Genomic DNA, 22,317 nt, shown 5'->3' on the forward strand with positions numbered 1-22,317 from the left:
ATAAAAATGTTATTATGGTTAGAGTTGCAGGAATATTTTAGAAAAAAGAAAGAAATAGGCAGGAAATAAAGAAAATTAAAATAATAATAATAATAATAAGAAAGGTAGTTGGTTGTGAGTGGTGAAAAAAAGAATGAAATAGAGAAAAGTAGCGGGATTTTTTAAGTAGCGGGAAAACAGAAAAAGCTTGGTGATCTTGTGCTCCTGGGAGAAAAAGTTTGGTGATCTTCAGCTCCTGGGAAAAAGCTTGGCGATCTTGAGCTCCTGGGAAAAACAACTCAGATTTCAGGGAAACGTGGAAGACTTGTGCGGCGACTCAGATCATTCTTTTGATCTTTGACGTTGATCAAAATTGTCAACCCTGAAGATCCTGGGTGAAGGTTCTAAACGGCATTGGCATCATTGGTAAGAGTAACAGATTCTACGACCTCAGCATTCCTGGTAAGAACAGAACATTAAATTCATTGACATTTTGAGTTTCTTTGGCGAAATTGAATGTTTGAAATTCGGAAAATAACAATTAGGCTTGCATTCTGAACGAATTTTCATTACTACTGAAATCGAGATTAATCTTCTTTCTCATTTGCAGAATAAAAAATTTTGAAGGAATTTTCATTCCTGCTGAAATCAATATTAGTTTCTCTTTTCATCTGCAAAATTTAAACTCTGAACAATTTCTAATTACCTGCTGAAATCAATATTAGTTTCTCTTTTCATCTACAGAATTTAAACTCTGAACAATTTCGAATTACCTGCTGAAATCAATATTAGTTTCTCTTTTCATCTGCAGAATTTAAACTCTGAACAATTTAGAATTACCTGCTGAAATCAATATTAGTTTCTCTTTTCATCTGCAGAATTTAAACTCTGAACAATTTAGAATTACCTGCTGAAATCAATATTAGTTTCTCTTTTCATCTGCAGAATTTAAACTCTGAACAATTTCAAATTACCTGTTGAAATCATTGATTAAGATAGAAACAGATCAATATTAGTTTCTCTTTACATCTGCAGAATTTAAACTCTGAACAACCTAGAATTTCCTGCTGAAATTGTTGATTAAGATAGAAAGAGATCAAGATTAATCTCTCTTTCCATTTGCTGATTTTAACACTCTGAACGAATTAGAATTACCTGCTGAAACCATTATTTGAAAGGAAAAGAGAATTGGATTTCTATTTTTTTTACTGTTGAATTTCAAATCTGAAAAAGGGATCAGATTTTCAATTCTCTTCTTTTCAGAGTCCTGATATCTTAAGAAAGTAGTATTATCACAGTATCAATCTTATTCTTTAAGTTTTTTTTAAATAATAAGGACTTGAAAAATATTCATATATATATATATAATAATTACATTGGAATATTTTTGCTCTTGAGCTAACCTTTCAGGTAAATCAAATACAAGTTTTTCAATATTTTCACGAGGTCTTTCAACACTTGTGAGAATAGAGACAATATTTTGAGTAAAGGAGTTTTTGGAAGCTGAGAAGGACTCGAGTGGTCCATTGGAAGTAGAAGTGAAAGCAAGGATACCGTCAAAAAGGCTGAGGGGGCTCAAGGTCATTCTTGTTTTTTCAGTTTCTAGATAGGAGGTATCTGTGTATCCCTATTACCAGGCTGTTTTAGCTTGGGGGGCTATAAACTTGGTTAGGGACATATTAAAACTCCGGCTGGATACCCCGGGACAGGATTAAGGGATTAGCCCTAACCTGTATAAAAATTCTGGGTGTCCACTTATTCTCTCTTTATAATTAGGTAATAGGTAGAGATATCAGGAAAATAATAATACAAGAAGAGAAAAAAAAAGAGAGAAAGGGAGTGGTCTAATTCACCCCCCCTCTTAGACCATTCGTAGGATATTAATCCAACACCCTACTTACCCTATTCTAAGTAAGAAATCTTTTATAAATATTGTTGTATAAGTCAAAGCCTTAAAGCAACTTATTTAACATAAGTTCTGCTCTATGAATTAAGTCCAATTCAAATGGATGAGGGACTATACGAGCCGCATCGCATAGCCGCGCCGCGCTTGCTGGCTGCCTCGCCCGTTCCTGCTGCGTTGACCTTGAAGTCACCGCGCTTTCAGCCGCACCGCCGTGAGCCCAGAGCGCCGCCGCACCTGGGATCCACCGCCGCCGGCGGTGGGCCAACCGCCCATTGGGCGGGGCGTCGATCAGGCCCACCAGGCCAAGCCCAGCTTGGACCACGCTCCCAGCGCCGCAACCCGTGCCTGAGCGCCACGGCTGCCCTAGTCGCCAGCCCGCACTCTGAGCGCCGCTATTTGGGCGCCCTCCATCGTCCCTAATGCTGCCACATCAGCCCTAACCCCCCGATGGGCCAGTCCCGTTGGACCGCCGGCCCAGATGGCCTTCCGGGCCTGCCCATCTAGGACCGCGGTCTAATTCACCCCGCGGTCCTAGATTAGCCGCGGTCTAAGAGGGGGGGTGAATTAGCCGCGGTCCTAGATGGGCAGGCCCAGAAGGCCATCTGGGCCGGCGGTCCAACGGGACTGGCCCATTTGGGGTTTAGGGCTGATGTGGCAGCATTAGGGGACGCATGGAGGGGCGTCCAAATAAAGCGGCGCCTCAGAGTGCGGGCTGGGGCGGCTAGGGCAGCCGTGGCGCCTCAGGCACGGGTTGCGGCGCCTCGGGGAGCGTGGTCCAAGCTGGGCTTGGCCTGGTGGGCCTGATCGACCGGCCCCGGCCCAATGGGCGGGTTGGCCCACCGGGCCGGCGGTGGATCCCAGGGTGCACGGCGGCGCTTCCTGGGCTCACGGCGGTGCGGCTCGGGGTGCGGCGGTGACTTCCAAGGTCAACGCGGCAGCAGGGAACGGGGCGAGGCAGCGCAGCTGGGGGCGCGGCGGTGGGGCTATGCGATGCGGCTCGGGGCACGGTAGCACGGCTCGTGCGCGGCGGTGGCTTCAAGGCTCGCAGCCGTGGGCGCGCGCGCGGCTGCGAGGCGCGGCGGGGTAGCGCTTGCGGCAGCTGCGGCAGCACGCACAGTGTGGCGGCAGCGGGCGCGGTGGGGTGTCGTGGCGCGGCGATGCGGCGTAGCGCGGCGGGCAGCGTGCATGGCAGCTGCCGTGTGCGCGCGCAGGCAGAGACCAGGCGAGAGCGCGCACGAGCAACCGGTGAGGAGCGGGCCGACGGCGGCGATGCCGGCGGCGGTAGCGGCGGCGCCGCCCTCTTCAAACTCTCTCTCCGACTCTCTCTTGTTCCAAAAATTTGTATCTCAAAAATATAGACTTCGTTTTCCTCTTAACCTAGGGGTCCTATATATAGGCCCCATGAGGAACAAAGGGAAACCCTGACTAGAAATGAAAAATTAACCTAAACCTAGGGAAAAAATAATAATAGTTTAGGGGCCATGAACGAAATTCACCTAGAAGATAATAGTTTAGGGGCCTTCCCCTTCTCCCTTCTCTCCACATCTCCACTCCATTTCCACTGCATTGGGACAGCGTAACAACGATGATGGAGGTTGAATGGAGCTCATCAAAGTTAAGGAGGACATTTGACATGTCGAGGATCATGTGGATATGCCTAGAGGATGCACACATGAGTATCTTTGCAGGACTCACTTGAGGATCAAAGGAACATGAACGTGATTCATGCCAAGCTTTTTCATTTCATGATTTTGTTGGTGTCGTTACGATTTTGTTTAATTCTTCCATTGTGAATCGTTATGAGTTATTCATCCAGATCCAGGCCTCTAGGGTACTGATAAGCTCAATTTTAGGGGTAGTTTTACTGATTATTTATCAGTTAGATGTGTGAGGAATGGGCTTATGCAACACAATTTATAACCTCACAGCCTTAGGGCGAGTAAGGGTCGATCCACAGGGAGCAAGGAAACAGTAATGATTCTCTCCTTTTTATCAGTTTATCTCAGAAAATGTATGGTTCGGATTTTTTTCAATTAAAGAAAGTTTATCTTAAGTGAAGTTCAGTTAGTTTCCTCAGGAGCAATGCACAGACAACTCCTTCAGCAGAATAATAAATCCTTCCCTAAGATTAGTTCTGGTGAACCAATCTTTACTGTTGTTTATCTTACCGAAAGGCTCACGCCTATGGAAGAGACAAAACAATAAACACCTTGCGCGCGAGTGCGCAAGGGTGTTCTGCGCGAGGAGTAAACTGCGCGCGGGCTGAGCCTACGCGCGGCTGTTGCTGCGCGCAGGCGTGGCCTACGCGCGGTGAAGGTTGCACGCAGGTGTGGCCTGTGTGCTGCTTATGCTGCACACAGGGTGGCCTGTGTGCTTCTTATGCTGCACACAGGGTGGCCTGTGTGCAACAGACTACTCGCGGCTGGCTGCGCGCGGGGGCGCTGCGCGTGGCCTTGGCTGCACGCAGCGGCCTGCGTGCGGCCCTGATTCTCTGTGCGCGGGCTCCCTGCACGCGGCGGCTGCCTGCGCGCGGCTGTCTGCGTGCAGGTTGTTCCTACGCACGAGTTCCTTGGCCGTGCGGGTTTCCCTGTGCGTGGGAATCCTGCATGTTGGCCTGAGCACGGCCTTGGCTGTGTTCTTCCTGGCTGAGCGAGTATCACTGGAGAATTGAGCGAGGTAGAAGAGGATGGGTAGGAAAACGAGTTGAACAAACACAACTGGAAATCAAACAAAGAAACAGAGAAATCTAGTCTGGATTTGACTGAGAAACAACTGGAGGATTCTCAATCCCAGATTAAATTGTCTAGAAGGGAGAAGAAGATTACACTGAAACTGAAACGTTCACTCCACCTTGTGTCACGCCCTTCCGGCAAGATGACGATCGTCGTGCTCTAGGTATCCTTCAGCTTGCTTCTCTCCCAGCTCCAATGCTCATCAGCCTTGGAGGGTCTGCAGAAATCCTTCCTCTCCAAGCCCTAGCTTCCTTGAGAGAAATTCTGGACAACCCAAAGTGAACTCTCAAGAGAGTATTTATAGGTTTCTCTTAACACATGCCCAGGGGCATTTTTGGAATTTTCTTTTTCTTTGAGATTTCGCCAGCTCCTTTTGATCCTTGACGTCCTCCTTGGTTGTCTTAACCTGTTTCTGAACTTACTAACCAAAAAATGTCAAATATAATACACTTGATTCTTTGAATCAAGTGGGGTTAGTAATTTTATGAAATAATGCATATGCATGACAACTCACATGAATTAACTAGATATTCTTGATGCTTTAATGCTTAAAAGTCTAAATATTTGATGACTTATTGAGAGTCATCAGGTACCCAACATGTAATTCATTGAGATGTGTTTTCCTTTTTATCCTTTTCATGAATAAGTGGAAAAATTTTATTTCTGTCCCTTTACACTTAAATCGAGAAAACATGTCAGTGGTGAGGATTGAGGAGGAAAGTATAAATAATGGCCCAAATCACTCCAAATTTAAAACATGATATCTAAAAAATCTAGAAAGAGTTTCAGGGTCTCAGATATATAAATATTCACTCCATACTCGTAAAAAGTCACTATTATATTTTATTACTAATTACACTTAGAAGAATCATTTGCTCTTTAAAAATCTCATTTGGATCTATTCTTGATTTTCAAGAGCAAAAGATCTGAGCACCTATCTGATTGAGACTCCTAAGGATAAAGCACCATGCACTTGAGGACGAGGTTAGTATGATCTCAAATTTTTATAGACTCACATCTTCATCTTTTTCTTAGGTTATCATTATCAAAGATACCCTGGTTTTTAAAATTGTGCATGCCACTATCAACTCTGTGGCTCTCCAACTCATATCCTGATGCATATTATGTAGCCATCTAACCAATCACACATGTCATGTTTAAATTCATTGAAATTAAAATTTATTCATCATCATTCTTGTGTACTTTTTGTAATAAAGTCCTTGAATAAATGCAATGGCTCACTTAATTATGATGATATCATAATACAATGATCACTTCCCTCTGAAAATGTACTCCAAAGATTTTTAGTCGAAGGATGCTTGATTCAAACATGAAACAATCCAATGAATACCACTATTATGTGGAAGATTTACCAGACCCTAAGTATATGGTAACCAATGATGGTAAAAGTTTCATAAAAGAGTTTAATCACTATTATGCTTCTTTTAGAGCACATGGTGTAGCTACTATATGCCAAAACCTTAACCCATCAATTGGGTTAAATCAGTCATTCATTCTTTAATCTATATTTTCATATAGTAAATTAATAACACAAAGAAATAAATTTATTGGGTCATTAAAGTTATTAGCTAGAGTGATACATAGGCCTAGATGGTCACACATAATTATCTATGGATATTAGTCAATATAATTAAGTTATGAGGGATTTTATGAAAAAAAATTATGATAAATATAAATAAGGGAGGCACCAAAGTGAGACTATGAATAGAGGGGATCTTAAAGGGCCTCTTCAAGGTAGCAAAGTGAGTGTGGAAACAATTCCACACATCCATGGAGTAAGATTTTGTATTTTCAATAAAATTGTGATCATTTTCAATACGTATAACTCAATAGTGGCATCAGATCCAGGTAAGAAAGTTATGATCATTTTTTTAATTTTGTGCCAATGCTGTCCAGCAAAAGCACCAGACATTGTGATTGGCGCTCGCACTAGATGCAAGCCCCTTTTGGGGCATTGTACAGTCTATGGTGACCCTCCACTTAGGGATCCATGAATGGACGGTCCATGCACACTGGATGATTGCTAGCTGGACCAATAAATGAGACAAACCTAATCTGGTATGAATTGCGCTAGGCCATGTCGAGCACTATGTGGCCATAAAATTTGGTCTTATCTGATCCAATATCGCGAGGCCTTACCCAAATTGGGTCGACCAAGTCAGTCAGGTGAACTAGTTTTACAGGGTAAGTCGGGAAAAACCAAATCAAAAAAGTTTTATCAGTTTGATTCGATGTGATCAAGGCTGTTAGATTGTTAATTTTTAAAAACTTATCATATGATTTCAAGAAAGGAAAGGCTGCCCCTACTTGGCATTATATATTATTTAATATGTATAGATGGATATATCTTATTTAAATACTTCCTCTCTTGCTTATTAAATTAAATTATTTAGAACTAAATTACTTAATGGTGAAAGAAATAATAAAAAGTTTTAAAAAATATCCATTGGATAAATTAAATAAAAAATTAGGCTAATATAATTATAGATGTACATTTTATGAATTTAATGAATAAATTATTTTTACTTAAATTGTTTTCAGTTTGAAATAAAGATGACATTCATGTCTAAAACTAATAAAAAACTTTAAACCATTTAAAATTATTTTAGTTAAATTTTTTTCAGTTTTCATAAAAGTCTAGACATCATTTTATATTGTTTAAATAATTTTTTATTGAATTTTTGACATGAATGTTGTCTTTATTTCTCATAAATTTAAATTATCTAAAATTTACATCATATAATATTTTTCAAATTTATTTTTAGTTGTGGTATGATTGTGTGGTATGATGGCAAGTGTGAAAAATAAAAATCTAGATGGATCCAACGTAGGTGCCCAAGGTTTGGTTGATCAATGATATTCAATTTATAATTTAATCAAAATTTTATTTACATTGATTTTACTACATGTATCAGTTTTAAATGATCAAATCATGCATAGTAAAATGCTACCAGTTCAACTATCAAACCATAATGGGTGATCCTAGATAGTAATGATGCATTGAGAAAGCATAAGATAACTCTGCTCTGATATTGCGTTACCTTGGCCAAGGATTTATCATGTCACTTTTCTTAAGCTATCCCACATAACGAGGGCGCACGATCACATCTTAACCGTACAATCAACTTCGTGAACTTATTCTACATCTGAGCTGAGATGGTTTGCAATCCTGTTATTAGGAAATCATAGATAATAGTTAAAACAAAAATGTCCATATATGAGATCTGTATTTTATTTCAGGTTTTAGGACCACTTACACAATTGTGATATAAATCAACTTGATATATATTTAGACATAATACCCTTCAGGTATCATTTAGATAAATTTGAAAAACATTTCCCCAAAGAGCAGTCACCATGTGTACTCAATATCTCCCCCTAGTGGCTACAAAATTGACCATACTCATCATATGAGTGGGACTAGATATTGGAATTTTATATGGATTCATATCTGTCCGTCTCAAGTATTTTTGAAAGAGGAATATTTAGGAAACATGCTTAAAAAATAATGACTTATGTATTTGATCTCATAATAATTCACTTAGTCATTGCATCTTTTCATGGGCTTCACTAAGCATCGCATGTGCAATTGACTTTCCAGCCACATATACTATCATTACAATTCATATTTGATATTTTTTGAATAAAAATAGTATCATGTCTAGAGGTTTTGGATAACTCTTAATAATTTTAAGAGACACTTTTAATCTTAGTTTTTTAATAAAATTTGGCAGAATTCTAATTACTCAAACTCAAACTATTTTTAGACTTTACTACCCAATTCTAATTTTGTTTTAATTTTTGTTCACAAAGTTCATTACCTTGAGACAATTTGATATTAATATTATTTTGTTACATGAAAATTGAATATACTGATTATTTATTTTATTTTAATGTCATCCACACCAATCAGTGGTATTTGTGTGGTTTGGATGACTTTTTTAGCATTTAAACCTCCGCTTGCCCACCCTATGAATGGATTAACTGGGTTGAAACTATGTAAACAAAGTATAGTTTTGTTGTTACGTTTCTTCAAAGGGTAGAAGAACAACCCTATTCACTCAAAGCTAGGCGATTCTCTCTCCTATTTTTGTGAAATTTCCCTTGTGAATTGGATTCTAGAGTTGACATAGTAGGTGGGAGTTGCAATTTGTTTCCCCCTTCAATGTCTCTCACTGGGCTCCTGCCTTTTTTGAAGGGCTGGTGTCACAGACACAAGGAAATGGTCGCCTCGGTCAAGGGGTAACATGGATATCACTGTCACCACCACAACCAACCAATCTTGGTGCCTACACTTGCCAAAAGCATAACCTTCAGCCAAGGCTCATGGAAGGACAACATAACACAATATGGGACAGATAGAATGGTATTTTTTTTAGTCATCCCCCCGTAAAGCATGCGGTTTTTTTCCCTTTCCATCCGAGAGGCTGGATGAAACATATGAGAGAACAGACTGATGAGGGTTCTAAGACTTTAGTTTAAATCACTGACTAGAGATGGCCTGATCATGAGCAGTTTCATAGTCATTGAGCATTGCAGTTTGAATCTGGAACCACCCTTTTGATATCGGGAGGGATGCTGTACAATATATTGGAAATGGGAAATCCGATATCCGTATTTACAGATATCCAGATATTGAATGACAATACCAGAAAATTGTTACTACAGTACCAATATATGATACCATTATCTATCCTAATATCGGCATCCATCATTGTCTCAGGGGTTGGATGAGGATATTGGGCATTGGCGTCTAAAATTGAAATATAATTCATATTTTTATTATATATGTTTATTAGTTAATATTCAATAAACTTAAACAGGTTGAAATCATAGGAGGTATATCAAAATCCAATTGTGATAATTATTTGCTCGACCTACCTTGAATCATTGATTTTTGCAGACTCTAAGTCCAGTTTGACTATATAACACAATATATCAAGGGATTCCTAGATCGGTTTCTCTTACATTGAATTAGCATTTGGAACAGTTTACATTATTTTCTTCTTTTCCATGTGAGACTAAGTGTCCAATATAAATTTGATGTACTATGTCTCTATGCTTCTAACTGTTTATTTATAGTATTTGTATCTTAATACAACGACAAACTCGTGAATATGGAGTTACTTCACTACTAGTATGGTACAGAAGAATATGGTTGTGTGATATTCTAAGAATATTATTTTGTGTCGCTAGTTAGGATTTTGATAATGGAAAACTGGGTAAAAGAGAATTGTTCATAAAGAATGGACTAGCAATTAACACAAATCTAAATAAATAGCATTTGTAAGTTTCTTCTCATGTCTCCTGTATTTTTCAATTTATCAGTGATATTACATGCAAAGTGATAGTTATCAATAACACCTTATTCTTCCTTTCTCTGGTGATTAACTCCAATATTGAGGTAGAATCATCAACCAGAAGTAACATTTTTTTTTTCTAAAATCGATTCATGAAACATGAAATCAAACATCCAGAACCTTGTCAGAACATGAAATCGGAAATCTTGAAATTATTGCACCAGTCATGAAAATCTGACCAGTCATGCTCGCACAAATTCAAAATATTGGAAATAAGAAAGAAGAGGAATGAAAAGAAACCCATCTACAAACTCAATCACACGAAAACATACATTTCTCTTTTCCTATCTGACTAGGGGTTTTTGACCTTGATTTTCAGTTTCCTGGAGATATGGCCAGCAAGGGGGTGAGAATTACCCTTGGAACCATCTCCCTGCTCCATCTCCACCCAGTTAACAACTTTGAGCAACACAGACTGAGGGCACCAACACCCACTCTCTCTCATCATCATCATACTCTTCTTCTTATTCTCCAAGCCTGCCTCCAGAAATTCCATGAACCAGTTCTCAGCCTCCTTCTGTGCCTGCTTGGTCAGTCTTATCGTCTTCTCCAGTGTTGTCACCTTCTCCTTGGCCACTCTCTTCCTCCCCTGCCGGACCTCGCCAATGTTCTGAGATATCTCCATTAAAATGGTAGGTGATGAAGAAGCTTCTCTTCCTTCTTCTTCTTCTTCTTCGTCTTCTTCCTCTGTCGTCTTGTTTCTTTCGCCGGTGGTGGCGATGATCGTCTCCATGTGAGCAGTCGACTGTTTAATCTCTTGGTGGATGCTGAGGAACTGCTCCATGGCCTCTGCCGGCGCTTCTGGCCGGGCTGAGCTGCTAAGTTCAGAGAAAGTCCTGCCGAAGAAGAAGAGGCAAGAGCTCATAATCCTGATGATGTTGATGATGATAATGGATAAGTAGAAGATTATGTTGTGATCATCATCATCATGAGGAAAAAGAGAAAGAAGAAGTAGAAGAAGAACAAGAAGAATATGCTTATCGTCATCAAGAAGAAGAAGAAGAAGAAGAAGACGCTGATGACAATGATAATGATGGAGAGGAAGAATATAATAAAGAAGAAGATGAAGATGAAGATGATGATGATGATGATGACGATGATGATGATGGAGAAGAAGAAGAAGATGATGATGATGATGGAGAAGAAGAATATAATGAAGAAGAAGAAGATGATGATGATGACGATGATGGAGAAGAAGAATATAATGAAGAAGAAGATGATGATGATGATGGAGAAGAAGAATATAATGAAGAAGAAGATGATGGTGACGATGATGGAGAAGAAGAATATAATGAAGAAGAAGATGATGGTGACGATGATGGAGAAGAAGAATATAATGAAGAAGAAGAAGAAGATGATTATGATGATGATGGAGAAGAAGAATATAATGAAGAAGAAGAAGAAGATGACTATGATGATGATGGAGAAGAAGAATATAATGAAGAAGAAGATGATGATGATGATGACGACGATGATGATGGAGAAGAAGAATATAATGAATGACAACGATGATGGAGAAGAAGGAGATGTAATACAAGGATGACAACGATGATGAGGGTTATGTTGTAATGATCATCACCATCACTGAGAAGGAGAAGAAGAATATACTTATCTTCGTCAAGAAGGAGATGTACACAAGGATAACGACGACGATGCGAATATGTTGTAATCATCATCATCATGAAGAAGAAGATGGAGATGACGGAGAAGTAGAAGAAGAATAAGATGATGATGATGACAACAACAACGATGATGACGATCATGACGATCATGATGATGAAAAAGTAGAATATATAGGGGAAGAAGAAGAAGAAGATGATGATGATGATGATGAGGGAGGAGAAAGATTTGGGATTCTAAGACGGCACTTGAGGAAGCGAACGAGGGTATCAGTGGCGGAGGCGTCCCTCAGAGCCTGGAGCGCCATTCTCTGGGCGTGGTCTCTCTGCAGCTCCGCTTCCTGCGCTCGATTCCCTCCGTTTCTCAGTCAGACAAAGTCAAAAAAGCACGAAGGAAGCACCCATGGCGAAAATATCTCACCTTGGCGATAATTCCAAGCTTTCCAGATCGAAAAATGACCTGGGTATTATCCTCGCTGTATACTGGATCGCTGAATCGCGTCGGCGCCCGAGAAGACGAAGTGGACATCTTCTTCCTTTGAACCTTCGCCACGGGTGAGGCGCATCTTCTCACTAGATCAAGCTTGATGGGCGTTGCCGCCTGGTTCTGCTCCTTCTTCCTGCTCTGAAGCTTACCCATGGCGGAAGAACAGTTCCTGACGAGAGACTCTCTGTCTCCTATGGAACCTTCAATGCCCAGCTTAAGGGGTCTCGCTGACGTGGGCATCTCCTCCCCGTTGGATTCCACGGGATCGAGCTTGATGGATCTCGCCGGAGAAGAAAAAAGGGTCATCTTCTTGCTCTGAAGCTTACCCATGGCAGAGGACGGACACTTCTTCGAGAGAGAATCTCTCTCTTCTCTAAAGGGTCTTTCCGGAGAAGAAAAAACAGGCATTTTCTTGCTCTGAAGCTTACCCAGAGCGGAAAAAGAACACTTCTTAGAGAGAGAACAGCTATCTCCTTCAACGGGTTTTGCCGGAGAAGAAAAAACAGGCATCTTCTTGCTTTGAAGCTTACCCATGGCGGAAAAAGAACACTTCTTCGAGAGAGAATCGTTCTCTTCTCTATATGGTCGTTCCGGAGAAGAAAAAACGGGCATCCTCTTGCTCTGAAGCTTACCCAGAGCGGAGAAAGAACACTTCTTCGAGAGAGAACCGCTATCATCTCTGAAGGGTCTTTCCGGAGAAGAAAAAACGGGCATTTTCTTGCTCTGAAGCTTACCCATGGCGGAAAAAGAAGACTTCTTCGAGAGAGACCCGCTGTCTTCTTCAACGGGTTTCGCCGGAGAAGGGCGGTGGAGGAGAGGATGACGGCCGGGAAGGGGGGTGGCGCCGCGGATGACGGGGACGGGGGACGCGGGGTCGAGGGCGGAGACGCGGAGGAACTGGCCGAGCTGGACGTGGTTGCAGAGGACGAGGTCGTTCTGGGCGAAGGGGAGGGCGGCGTAGGCGGAGTGAGAGCCGTCGGAGAGCTTGAGATAGAAGCCGTGCTTCGGCCACAGCGACTTCTCGTCCAACTCTGCCGGCACGATGTCCGTCACTTGCAGCGTTGCGCTCTTCCCCGCTTCCCCCGTCCTCCTCTCCAGCAGCCTCTGCAGAGATCCCCCCTCCGGCGCTGCCATCTCTCTCTCTCTCTCTCTCTCTCTCTCTCTCTCTCTCTCTCTCTCTCTCTCTCTCTCTCTCTCTCTCTCTCTCTCTCTCTCTCTCTCTCTCTCTCTCTCTCTCTCTCTCGCTCTCTCTCTCTCTCTCTAAGTATGAGGAAGAATAGGAAGACGGCGACGACGACGAAGAAGAAGAAGAAGAAGAAACTTGATGATTCTCTCTATCCTGGATGTCAAAGGAGGAGGAGGAAGAAGAAGAAGAAGAAACTTGATGATTCTCTCTCTCCTGGATGTCAAAGGAGGAGGAGGAAGAAGAAGAAGAAGAAGAAGGAGAAGGAGAAGGAGAAGAAGAAGAAACTTGATGATTCTCTCTCTTTTTATGTTTTTCTCTCCTTGATCTCAAAGGAAGAAGATGAAGAAGAAGAAGAAACTTGATGGTTCTCTCCGATTCTCTCTGCTCGAGCTCAGAGGAAGAATAGGAGAAGAAAGTAAATAAATGATTCTCTATCCTCGAGCACAGAGGAAGAAGAAATCGGTTGGTTCTCTCTCTTCTCTCTCACTTGGCTTCCTTCAATCGCTTGGGTGTGGACGTCTGGATGGCTTCTGGGGGTTTTGATGATTTTGAAAGGAGACGACCGTTGGAGTGCGTAATGACCGTGGTATCCCTTGCTTGTATTACTTTTTCTATTTTATATAAACGTTGGCCTGGCCCCCGTTGAAGTCGGTGGAAGTTCTGAAAGGGAAATGGGTAGAGCCCATTTGGCATTTTCTAGAGAGAGAACAGAGAGAAGAGACAGAGAAAGAAGAGAGACAAGAGGGAGAGAGAGAGAGAGAAAAGAGAGAGATAAAGAAAAGAGAGAGAGATAGCCCATTAGGCATTTTCCAGAGATAGAAAAAGAAGAGACAGAGAAAGAAGAGAGAGAGAGCCCTTTAGGCATTTTCTAGAGAAAGCGCAGAGAGAAGAGAGAGAAGAGATAGAAAAGGAAAAAAAAATTAGATGACATCAGAGCCCATACCTGTGAGAGAAATGGAAGGCCGAATGTAGATAGTGGAGAGAAGATGGAGATAGAAAAGAAGAGCGATCGATTAGTGTGCAGTCGTCACCGGCCTGGGGCCGCGGGACGCGGCCCCAGGGGCCGCCGTCCTGGCGCACATCCAGGAGCGCGCGGCCCCTGGGGCCGGCGGCCCCCCGGCGACTCCGTCTCGCGTCCTGCCCTGTGGACGGGACGCGGTGACGCGGCCCTTTATAATATAGAAGCCCTAGAAGGGAGTTTCCGACGACTCTGCAGAACTCACGGTCCCCCCTTCAGACCACAGTCCACAGGCTACCGTCCAGAGTCCAGACTGGGTTCCCCCCTGCAGACAGCGGAGTGCACTACCCAGCTCTTAGTTGATGAGGTAAAAATCAAGTTTCATTATCTTCTTCTTCTTCTTCTTCTTCTTCTTCTTCTTCTTCTTCCCTCTTCCTCTTCTTTTTCCCTCTTCCTCTTCTTCTTCCCTCTTCCTCTTCTTCTTCCCTCTCCCTCTTCCCTCTTCCTCTTCTTCTTCCCTCTCCCTCTTCCTCTTCCTTTTCCTCTTCCTCTTCTTCCCTCTTCTTCTTCTCTTCTTCTTCCCTCTCCCTCTTCCTCTTCCTTTTCCTCTTCTTCCCTCTTCTTCTTCTCCCTCCCCCCCTCTTCCTCTTCTCCTTCCCTCTTCCTCTTCTTCTTCCCTCTTCCCCCTTCCTCTTCTTCTTCCCCCTCCCTCTTCCTCTTCCTCTTCCTCTTCCTCTTCTTCCCTCTTCTTCTTCTCTCTCCCTCTTCCTCTTCTTCCCTCTTCTTCTTCTCTCTACTTCCCTCTTCCTCTTCTTCTTCCCTCTTCCCTCTTCCTCTTCTTCTTCCCTCTCCCTCTTCCTCTTGTTCCCTCTTCTTCTTCTCTCTTCTTCCCTCTTCCTCTTCTTCTTCCCTCTCCCTCTTCCTCTTCCTCTTCCTCTTCTTCCCTCTTCTTCTTCTCTCTTCTTCCCTCTTCCTCTTCTTATTCCCTCTTCCGATCTAAATCTTCCGATCAAATTCCTCATAAGAGTCTTTTGATTGCAATATTCTTTTTGTAATTTTGAATGTTTTGTCGTATTTGTAATTTTGAATGTAAAGTAGCGAGTCAAATTATTGTGGGATTGAATGTCAACCTCGCAAGTTGGAAAAAAGGTTGACAAATCTAATATTGAAATCAGTCACTGCATGGATTCCGTCGAAGAGATGCATGAGAATTTATTAGTCGATGATGACAGTGGGGAGGCAACATCATCGACTGAATGTAGCCCTCGTCCTGAGTCACCGGTAGATGAATCATCAGCCAAAAAATTAGGTGGGCAGAAGTCAAAGATTCTGCAGTATTTTACTCATTTGGAGGGAAAAAAATACAAGTGCAACTTGTGTGCTTCGGTGAATCCAGTAAGAGAAGTTATATTAACAATGAACAAGGATAACAGCACGAATGTCTTTTGGCGCCATTGTAATCGCCTCCACAAGCAGATACACAATGATTTGAAAGGGATACGAGAAAAACAACTTTCTATGCTGTCATATGCCGGCAAGTCATCATCGACAAAACAATATTACACAGGTTTTTCATTGGACATTTTAAAAACACTAATTGCACGTCATGTTGCGGCGACCGATCATTCATTTAGAAGTGTGGAGCACCCTACATTCAGAGAAATAATACAACACGTCTACCAAGGAGACCTTGTTCTTCCAGGAGCAAAGGGTGTGCAGAAAGAAACTGTCAAAAAAATTTCAACCATGAAAGAGAAGTTGAAGCAGCGTTTCGATGATGTGCGGCGTGTTTCCTTGACTGTCGATGCTTGGACATCTCCCAATCGTATCCCGGTTCTTGGTGTTACTGTGCATTGGATAAATGCCGAGTGGTGTTTCTGTGACGGCGTGCTTGCTGTTTGAGAGCTTGTGGGCCCACACACGGGAGAGGCGATGAGTGAAGTGTTATATACAGTGCTTGATGAATGGAACTTGTTGGGTAAGGTATCATCCATAACCACCGAAAATGCATCAAACAACGGAACCATGATGGTTCATTTAGCGAGGAAGTTAGAGGGTACAAACATTGGTTTTTCACCTCAAAGACAAGTTCCGTGTGCTGCCCATATTTTGAACCTAGCAGTCCAAGCAGGTTTGAAGGCACTTAATATCACTTTTCCAGATTTGTCTTCGTTGGAAATACTGCATGGTCAAACATCGTCTACCGTGGGAAACGTAGTTGTTCGTGTTCGAGCATTGATATCAGCACTTCATGGGTCCACCAGACGATACGCCCAATATGTTGATCTATGCAAGAGGCACGGTGCGCCAGATGCGAATAAGATAACACTTGACTGTGCGACCCGTTGGAATTCTACATTTGCAATGCTTAAGAGCGCTTATGCAAAGAGGACCATCTTGGATGACGCTGCTTGCTGCTTGGTATCAACTTCAAAGAAGAATTACTCTTTGTATGCACAAGATTGGACAATAGTGAAAGATTTATGTGATATATTAGAGCCGTTACGAGATGCAACACAAATGCTCAGCGCTTCAAAACGAATTTCAGCATCGGACGTCTATACCACTATGGACTCGTTGTTGGAACACATGTATGAAGTGATGGAAAAACTCGATCATGCTCAGTACTTTAATGTCAGCACTTTCCTACCATCAACAGAATTGTTGGCCATCTCGAATGCATGCACTGCAATCCAAGGAAAGCTTGTTGAATATGTGGAAACTTTGAGGGGCAATATGATTTTGGCCGCGGCTACGTTGCTTGATCCTCGAGTGAAGCAAAGTGATCTCAGGCAAGAAGTCTACGCAGAGGTGAGAACATTCATCTTAGGGCTTCTTAAAGAAGAAATAGTGGAGGCGACAATGAATGGGGGACAACAAAATGATGAGGAGCAGAATGTGGGTCATAAAGATCCCCCTTTCTTGGCGAAATATAAACAACGTTTGCTTGAATTGGACAAGTTCTTAGCAGAGCCACTTTGCAATGATGATGCATTAATTTGGTGGAATAATGCATGAGCATTTTTGTTCCCAAATTTGTGCAAAGTGGCTCAGGATGTGTTGTCAATCTCGGCCACAAGTGCTCCGGCCGAACGCTTGTTCTCCAGTGGCCGAGATATTGTAACAAGTAAAAGATCACGTATGGAGGACTTAAGTCTTGAGGTTTTGATGGCCACGAGGAGTTGGATTAATGCGGAGTACAAGATCCCTCTCCCCCTTCCACACGAAGAAAGTGGCGGGCATGGCTACGTTGACGGAGAATGGTGACTAATGTACGTACTTCTCTTAAACTCTTCATTTTTTCATACACTAAATAATCATTCTTCTTTCAACAATTTTTAGGACAACAAGAGAGAAAACAAAGTCTTGAAGCGCATGCCGGATGACGTGTTTGCTCCCGTCAACAGTTCTCCATTTGGTAGTTAATTGTCTTGTTTTTCTTTTATAGAACTATTGCAGTTATTACACCAAAGACATACATGTGCAATGGATTCGTTTCTTTCTCCATTTGAGAATATAAGCAGGCAAGGCACTTTGCTGGAATGTGTTATTTTCGTGTTTGAACTTTGAATGTGGTCTTTTCTGGAATTTAGGTAGTGGAAGAGGAAGAGGAAGAATAAGAAGAGGAGAAGAAGAGAAATTTGGAAGAGGAAGAGGGGGAAGAAGAAGAGGAAGAAGAAGAATGTGTTATTTTCGTGTTTGAACTTTGAATGTGGTCTTTTCTGGAATTTAGGTAGTGGAAGAGGAAGAGGAAGAGGAAGAATCAGAAGAGGAGAAGAGAAATTTGGAAGAGGAAGAGGAAGAGGAAGAATCAGAAGAGGAGAAGAGAAATTTGGAAGAGGAAGAGGGGGAAGAAGAAGAAAAGGGAGGAGAAGAAGAGGAAGAAGGAGAAGAGGAAGAAGAGGAGGGGAAGAGAATTATCTATTTTCTCAAGTAAAAATTCAAAAAAAGTATAAATGAATGAGAAATTGAGAACTCTGGGCCCCAGAGTCTGGGGTGCGGTCGACTGACCAGGGAAGCGGCCCCGGGGCCAGAACGGCGTCCTGTCCAACGTCCCCCCTTCACCGCCGGGGCCGGGGCCGTGTCATCCGGGGCTGTGAGCCCCCGGGGCCGGGGCCGGGACAGCGTCCCGTCACGCATCCCAGCCCTCCGCGGGGCCGGGGCCGCGTCCCGTCCGGACGGCCGCACACTGCGATCGATAGAGGTAGATTTGGGGATTGAGCTGGAGATGGGTATGGATTCAATGGATCGAGAAACCTCTTGAAAGAAAGATATCAGTAGAGATAGAAATGGTTGGAGATAGAGAGCTGTCAGCAGGAAAATTGAGGTCAACGTACAAATAAAAAATAAATACAGAGAGATACATATACAAATACACAAAAGTGGGGATCAAGATACAGATTCAGATACAGATAGAGCTAGACAGACAGAGAGAGATACAGATGAGAAAGAGATTCAGAGACAAAACCTTGAACATATTGACATAGAGATACTGATACAGACAGAAATAGATTGACAGAGTGATACATATGCAGATAGACAGAGAGAGATATTAAGACATTGAGATAGAGGAGAATAGAGAGAGAGAGAGAGAGAAGAGAGATGAGATGAGAAGAGAGATGAGATGAGAAGAGAGATAGAGAGAGAGAGAGAGTGAAGACCATTTTTGAAATAGGATGTGGGGAACCAGTCCTGACATAAACTTGAGTAAATTCACCAGGCAAGGGAGAAGGATATCTGCTCCAGCATCATCATCACGGCCCAAACCAGCCCCGGCGAGGCTGGTTCTCCTCGCCATTCATGAGCTTGTCCAGAACCACGTTCAAATCCACAGACTGACCATTCTCTGTCATCCTCCTCACAGTTTCTCTCACTACATCTCTGGGAAATCCCATGGCAGCCACCTTATCGACCACGTCATCAACTGGCACCCTCTTCCCCGTTGACCCGCCGTCACTACTCGTCCCTCCGGCCACAGGCAGCGCCTGCGGGAGAAGCTGAGCCGTGGGCAGGCGCTGCTGGCTGCCCAATCCGGAGTGGGCTGGTTCGTAACCCGGGGGAACCGGGCCCGGCCCATATGCTTGATGGGAAAGCCCGGCTCTGGTCAACGGCTGAGGTGGCAGGTTGACCGGGTGGGTCTGCCCATAAGCTGATGGAAATGGCGGCTCTTCGGCCTGGTGAGACCGTGGCGGATAGAGCTGCGGAGGCAGGGATGGAGTTTGCTGAGGTCGAGGCGGGTAATGCTGACTTGGCATGGGAGGTGGCAGCTCGGGCGGGATACGAGTTTGCTGAGGTGGCGGCAGGTAGTGCTGACTTGGCATGGGCGGCGGCAGCTCAGGTGGGACATGGGTTTGCTGAGATGGAGGTGGGTAGTGCTGAGTTGGCATCGGTGGAGACTCAGGTGGCATGTAGGTTTGTGACGGCGGAGGTGGGTATTGCTGAGTTGGCATCTGGTGGGGCTGAGGTGGCAGAGAGTAATGCTGATGTGGAGGATCCACGGGGGCCTGTCCAGCGGAAGGGAAGTAGGAGATTTGGGGAGGTTGTGCTTCGGAGAATTGGACAGGTGGGTTTTGATGGGCAACTTGTGTCTGCAGCGGAGCGTTTGGAGCGGGAAGAGGCAGCTGAGCTGTTGACGAGGGCTGACCTGGAAGCTGAGGTGGCAGGGAGAACTGTGCGGGAGGCTGTGGCCGAGGGGGGCCTGCAATTTTATCCAATGGCAGAGAATCATCTCCTGGGGATTGTAACTTTGAAAATTTCGCCTGAGCTTCAGATATTTCTTGTTTATCAAGGATAACTTGCAACCCGCTCTTTACCTGAGAAGTTAAAGCATTTTGAAGATTTTGAAGGACACTTTTATTCATATTTTTTAAATAATGAATAGAAAAGCTTCAGCTTAAATTATTACCTCTTTTAGAACATCATCCAACAGCTTAAGCTTGCCATCAGTCGTGTCGTTATTGATCGCCGCCTTCAATTCATCGATAGTATGCTCGAGTTTCCGGGTTCTGCCCTCCAGCTGTGACACTCTTGAACTGACACCTTCAACAGCATGCAGCAGCATATCAGCATATTTCTTCACCGTACTGTCAATTGCCGCCAGTTGAAGTGTCTCATTTGGGATTCTGCTTCGTTCAAAAGAAGGCATAGATGATTCTTTTCGTTCAATGGAGCTGTAGTCCTGGCGGAAAAAAAGGTCCACAGTCGATCAATAATACGAGGATATTAGTAATAGTTACATTCCCTCGTTCTCTTGATGAGGTAAGGTTGAATGCAACAAAATTCTGTTATTCTATGGCATTAAAAGTGTCAAAGATACCCCTAGGGGTATAGGTTTGTATGATTTACATGTTTACACAGAAAAATCTGATGCCAATGAACATTTTATTTCCTACCAATGCGGACTAGAAGAAAACAAATCATTCATCGAGAAAGTTGCATGACAGAGGGTATATAGAGACCAAAAATGGACAAATGCAGCCAGGAGTGTACCGCAGAGATAATATCTTTTAGAAACCATGGAAATTGAATATTTTAATTGTCATCCCTACATAAAAATGAGAAGAATGACAAGAAAAATAGAAAAAGAGCTAGACTGATCGTAAAACAATTAGCTGTCTTTCTTCGTCAAATAAATCCAATATTCTTCCATAGTGCGCAGCAAGTAAACTTCAAGTAACTTTAGAAAGCACCGAACACTGCATTAATTCTTTCTAGAAAGCAAGACTTTAAAAGGCTTTGCAGGAGAGAGACTACTAAAATTCATAATCAGCTTCACGTGGAACCTTTACTACTAAAAAATTATGATCCAATAACGATTGATGGCATAAATGTGTTTCTTTCAGGGGGATATTGGAGTAAAGTACTTAAATTCGGCATCCAAAGTAAGGCATTTAAAAGGTAAATAATACGAGAAGAAAATTAAGATATTCCTGAATCTAATCAAAAGGAAAATGAAACGCAATTAAGCGCTCATCAGGAAGATATGAGATGCCGACTCAAGCTTTTCAAATATTCTGTAAAGCAAATCTTACACTGCGCAAAAACTGAAGTCACAGAATTAACAGAGTATTAACAAATCGAAACAAAGTATCACCGGCAATTCATCGGACAATGAAATAAATGCAAGAAACTTTTCCCTTTGGATCCCAAAATTTAAATGAATACGTTCATGAACTCAAAGACAAAAACAAGCAGTCATTTATCTAGAAATCGAATCTTTAATTCAAAAACGAAGAAAAAGAATCAGCCCATAAAATGTTCATCGAAAAAGAAAAACCCTCCTTATGTGGAGATCTGGAAATCTCATATCAAAGGGAGAACCAAACAACACAAATCCCACCAATATAGAAACCAGAGAAAAGATTTTTTACCCGAAGACCTAAATGAGAGATCTCCGACGTTGATTCATGATTCCCGTCGAGAAGCCGATGGGGAGGCGAAGACCCCAACTCAGACTTCCGAATCGGGTGGAAATCATAACTCGGGAGGATTTCCGACTTCAATTGGCGATCTTCCGAAGGCCCGAGCAATTCCATGAGATCTCCGCCATGCCCTCTTCCAGTTCCACTGATCTGACCGTCCATTTCGGCCCTGACGTGATCTGCAAGCAACACCGTCGAGAACTGATGATGGGTTCTTCGATTATCCAAGTTATCCGCCTTCGTTGAGAATTCTTCCTGCAATCAAACGCGCAACTGGGTCATCCGCCTTCGCCGAGAATTTGCTGAATTTGCTGAAGAACAAACCACCATCGACGACTTCACAGCGTAGGAAAGACAGAAAATTCGGAAGAGATCGCTTGAATTTATAGAGGGAATGAGAGAGAGCGTGAAAAAAGGAAATTTGGGAGGGAAAAATGAGGAAACAGAGGAAAAAGAGAATTTTTTATCATTGATTTACTCCAAATTAAGGTTGCAATTGATAAAATAATCGAGCAAGGTAACTGGTATATTGTGGGATGTAAATGCGTAGAATGAAAGAAAATTGGCGCAGCAGTTGTATCCTTGTTATTCACTAACATTTAAATATCATTAAATGATATGATAACACTAGGGTGTCAACATGTTTAT

At 42.8% G+C, this 22,317-nt stretch overlaps 2 protein-coding genes and 1 long non-coding RNA gene across 3 annotated transcripts; 1 reads left to right on the top strand and 2 right to left on the bottom strand.

Moving 5' to 3' along the window:
- Positions 1-10,224: 10,224 nt before the first annotated feature.
- LOC144709720 (uncharacterized) lies at positions 10,225-13,807 on the bottom strand. Its single transcript, XM_078583342.1, has 3 exons — positions 12,039-13,807; positions 11,867-11,958; positions 10,225-10,834 (listed from the first exon to the last, which is right to left on the bottom strand). Exons 1-3 carry the CDS (start codon positions 13,236-13,238, stop codon positions 10,291-10,293), a joined length of 1,836 nt encoding a protein of 611 aa, XP_078439468.1. The 5' UTR covers positions 13,239-13,807; the 3' UTR covers positions 10,225-10,290.
- Positions 13,808-17,015: 3,208 nt separating this feature from the next.
- LOC144709533 (uncharacterized) lies at positions 17,016-17,755 on the top strand. The gene is made up of 2 exons (XR_013583054.1): positions 17,016-17,520; positions 17,591-17,755. It is a non-coding gene; the product is annotated as an uncharacterized LOC144709533 (long non-coding RNA).
- An 821-nt stretch (positions 17,756-18,576) lies between these two features.
- Positions 18,577-22,035, bottom strand: LOC144709275 (uncharacterized). Its single transcript, XM_078582768.1, has 3 exons — positions 21,619-22,035; positions 20,154-20,426; positions 18,577-20,061 (listed from the first exon to the last, which is right to left on the bottom strand). The coding sequence occupies exons 1-3, from the start codon at positions 21,829-21,831 to the stop codon at positions 19,003-19,005; spliced, it is 1,545 nt and encodes a 514-aa protein (XP_078438894.1). The 5' UTR covers positions 21,832-22,035; the 3' UTR covers positions 18,577-19,002.
- Between the last annotated feature and the right edge of the window lie 282 nt (positions 22,036-22,317).

Source organism: Wolffia australiana, chromosome 11 (genome assembly GCF_029677425.1).
Source record: "Wolffia australiana isolate 7733 chromosome 11, ASM2967742v1".
In the NCBI taxonomy this organism is placed as follows: domain Eukaryota; kingdom Viridiplantae; phylum Streptophyta; class Magnoliopsida; order Alismatales; family Araceae; genus Wolffia; species Wolffia australiana.

Excerpts from the sequence above, each read along its gene's own strand:
- LOC144709720 (XM_078583342.1), bottom strand. The coding sequence starts at position 13,238 with ATGGCAGCGCCGGAGGGGGGATCTCTGCAGAGGCTGCTGGAGAGGAGG. Across the intron at positions 11,959-12,038 it reads AGCTTGGAATTATCGCCAAG|GAAGCGGAGCTGCAGAGAGA; the intron begins GTGAGATATTTT and ends AATCGAGCGCAG. Across the intron at positions 10,835-11,866 it reads ACCCTCGTTCGCTTCCTCAA|GACTTTCTCTGAACTTAGCA; the intron begins GTGCCGTCTTAG and ends CTTCTTCGGCAG.
- LOC144709275 (XM_078582768.1), bottom strand. The coding sequence starts at position 21,831 with ATGGACGGTCAGATCAGTGGAACTGGAAGAGGGCATGGCGGAGATCTC. Across the intron at positions 20,427-21,618 it reads TCTCTCATTTAGGTCTTCGG|GACTACAGCTCCATTGAACG; the intron begins GTAAAAAATCTT and ends TTTTTCCGCCAG. Across the intron at positions 20,062-20,153 it reads TGGATGATGTTCTAAAAGAG|GTAAAGAGCGGGTTGCAAGT; the intron begins GTAATAATTTAA and ends TTAACTTCTCAG.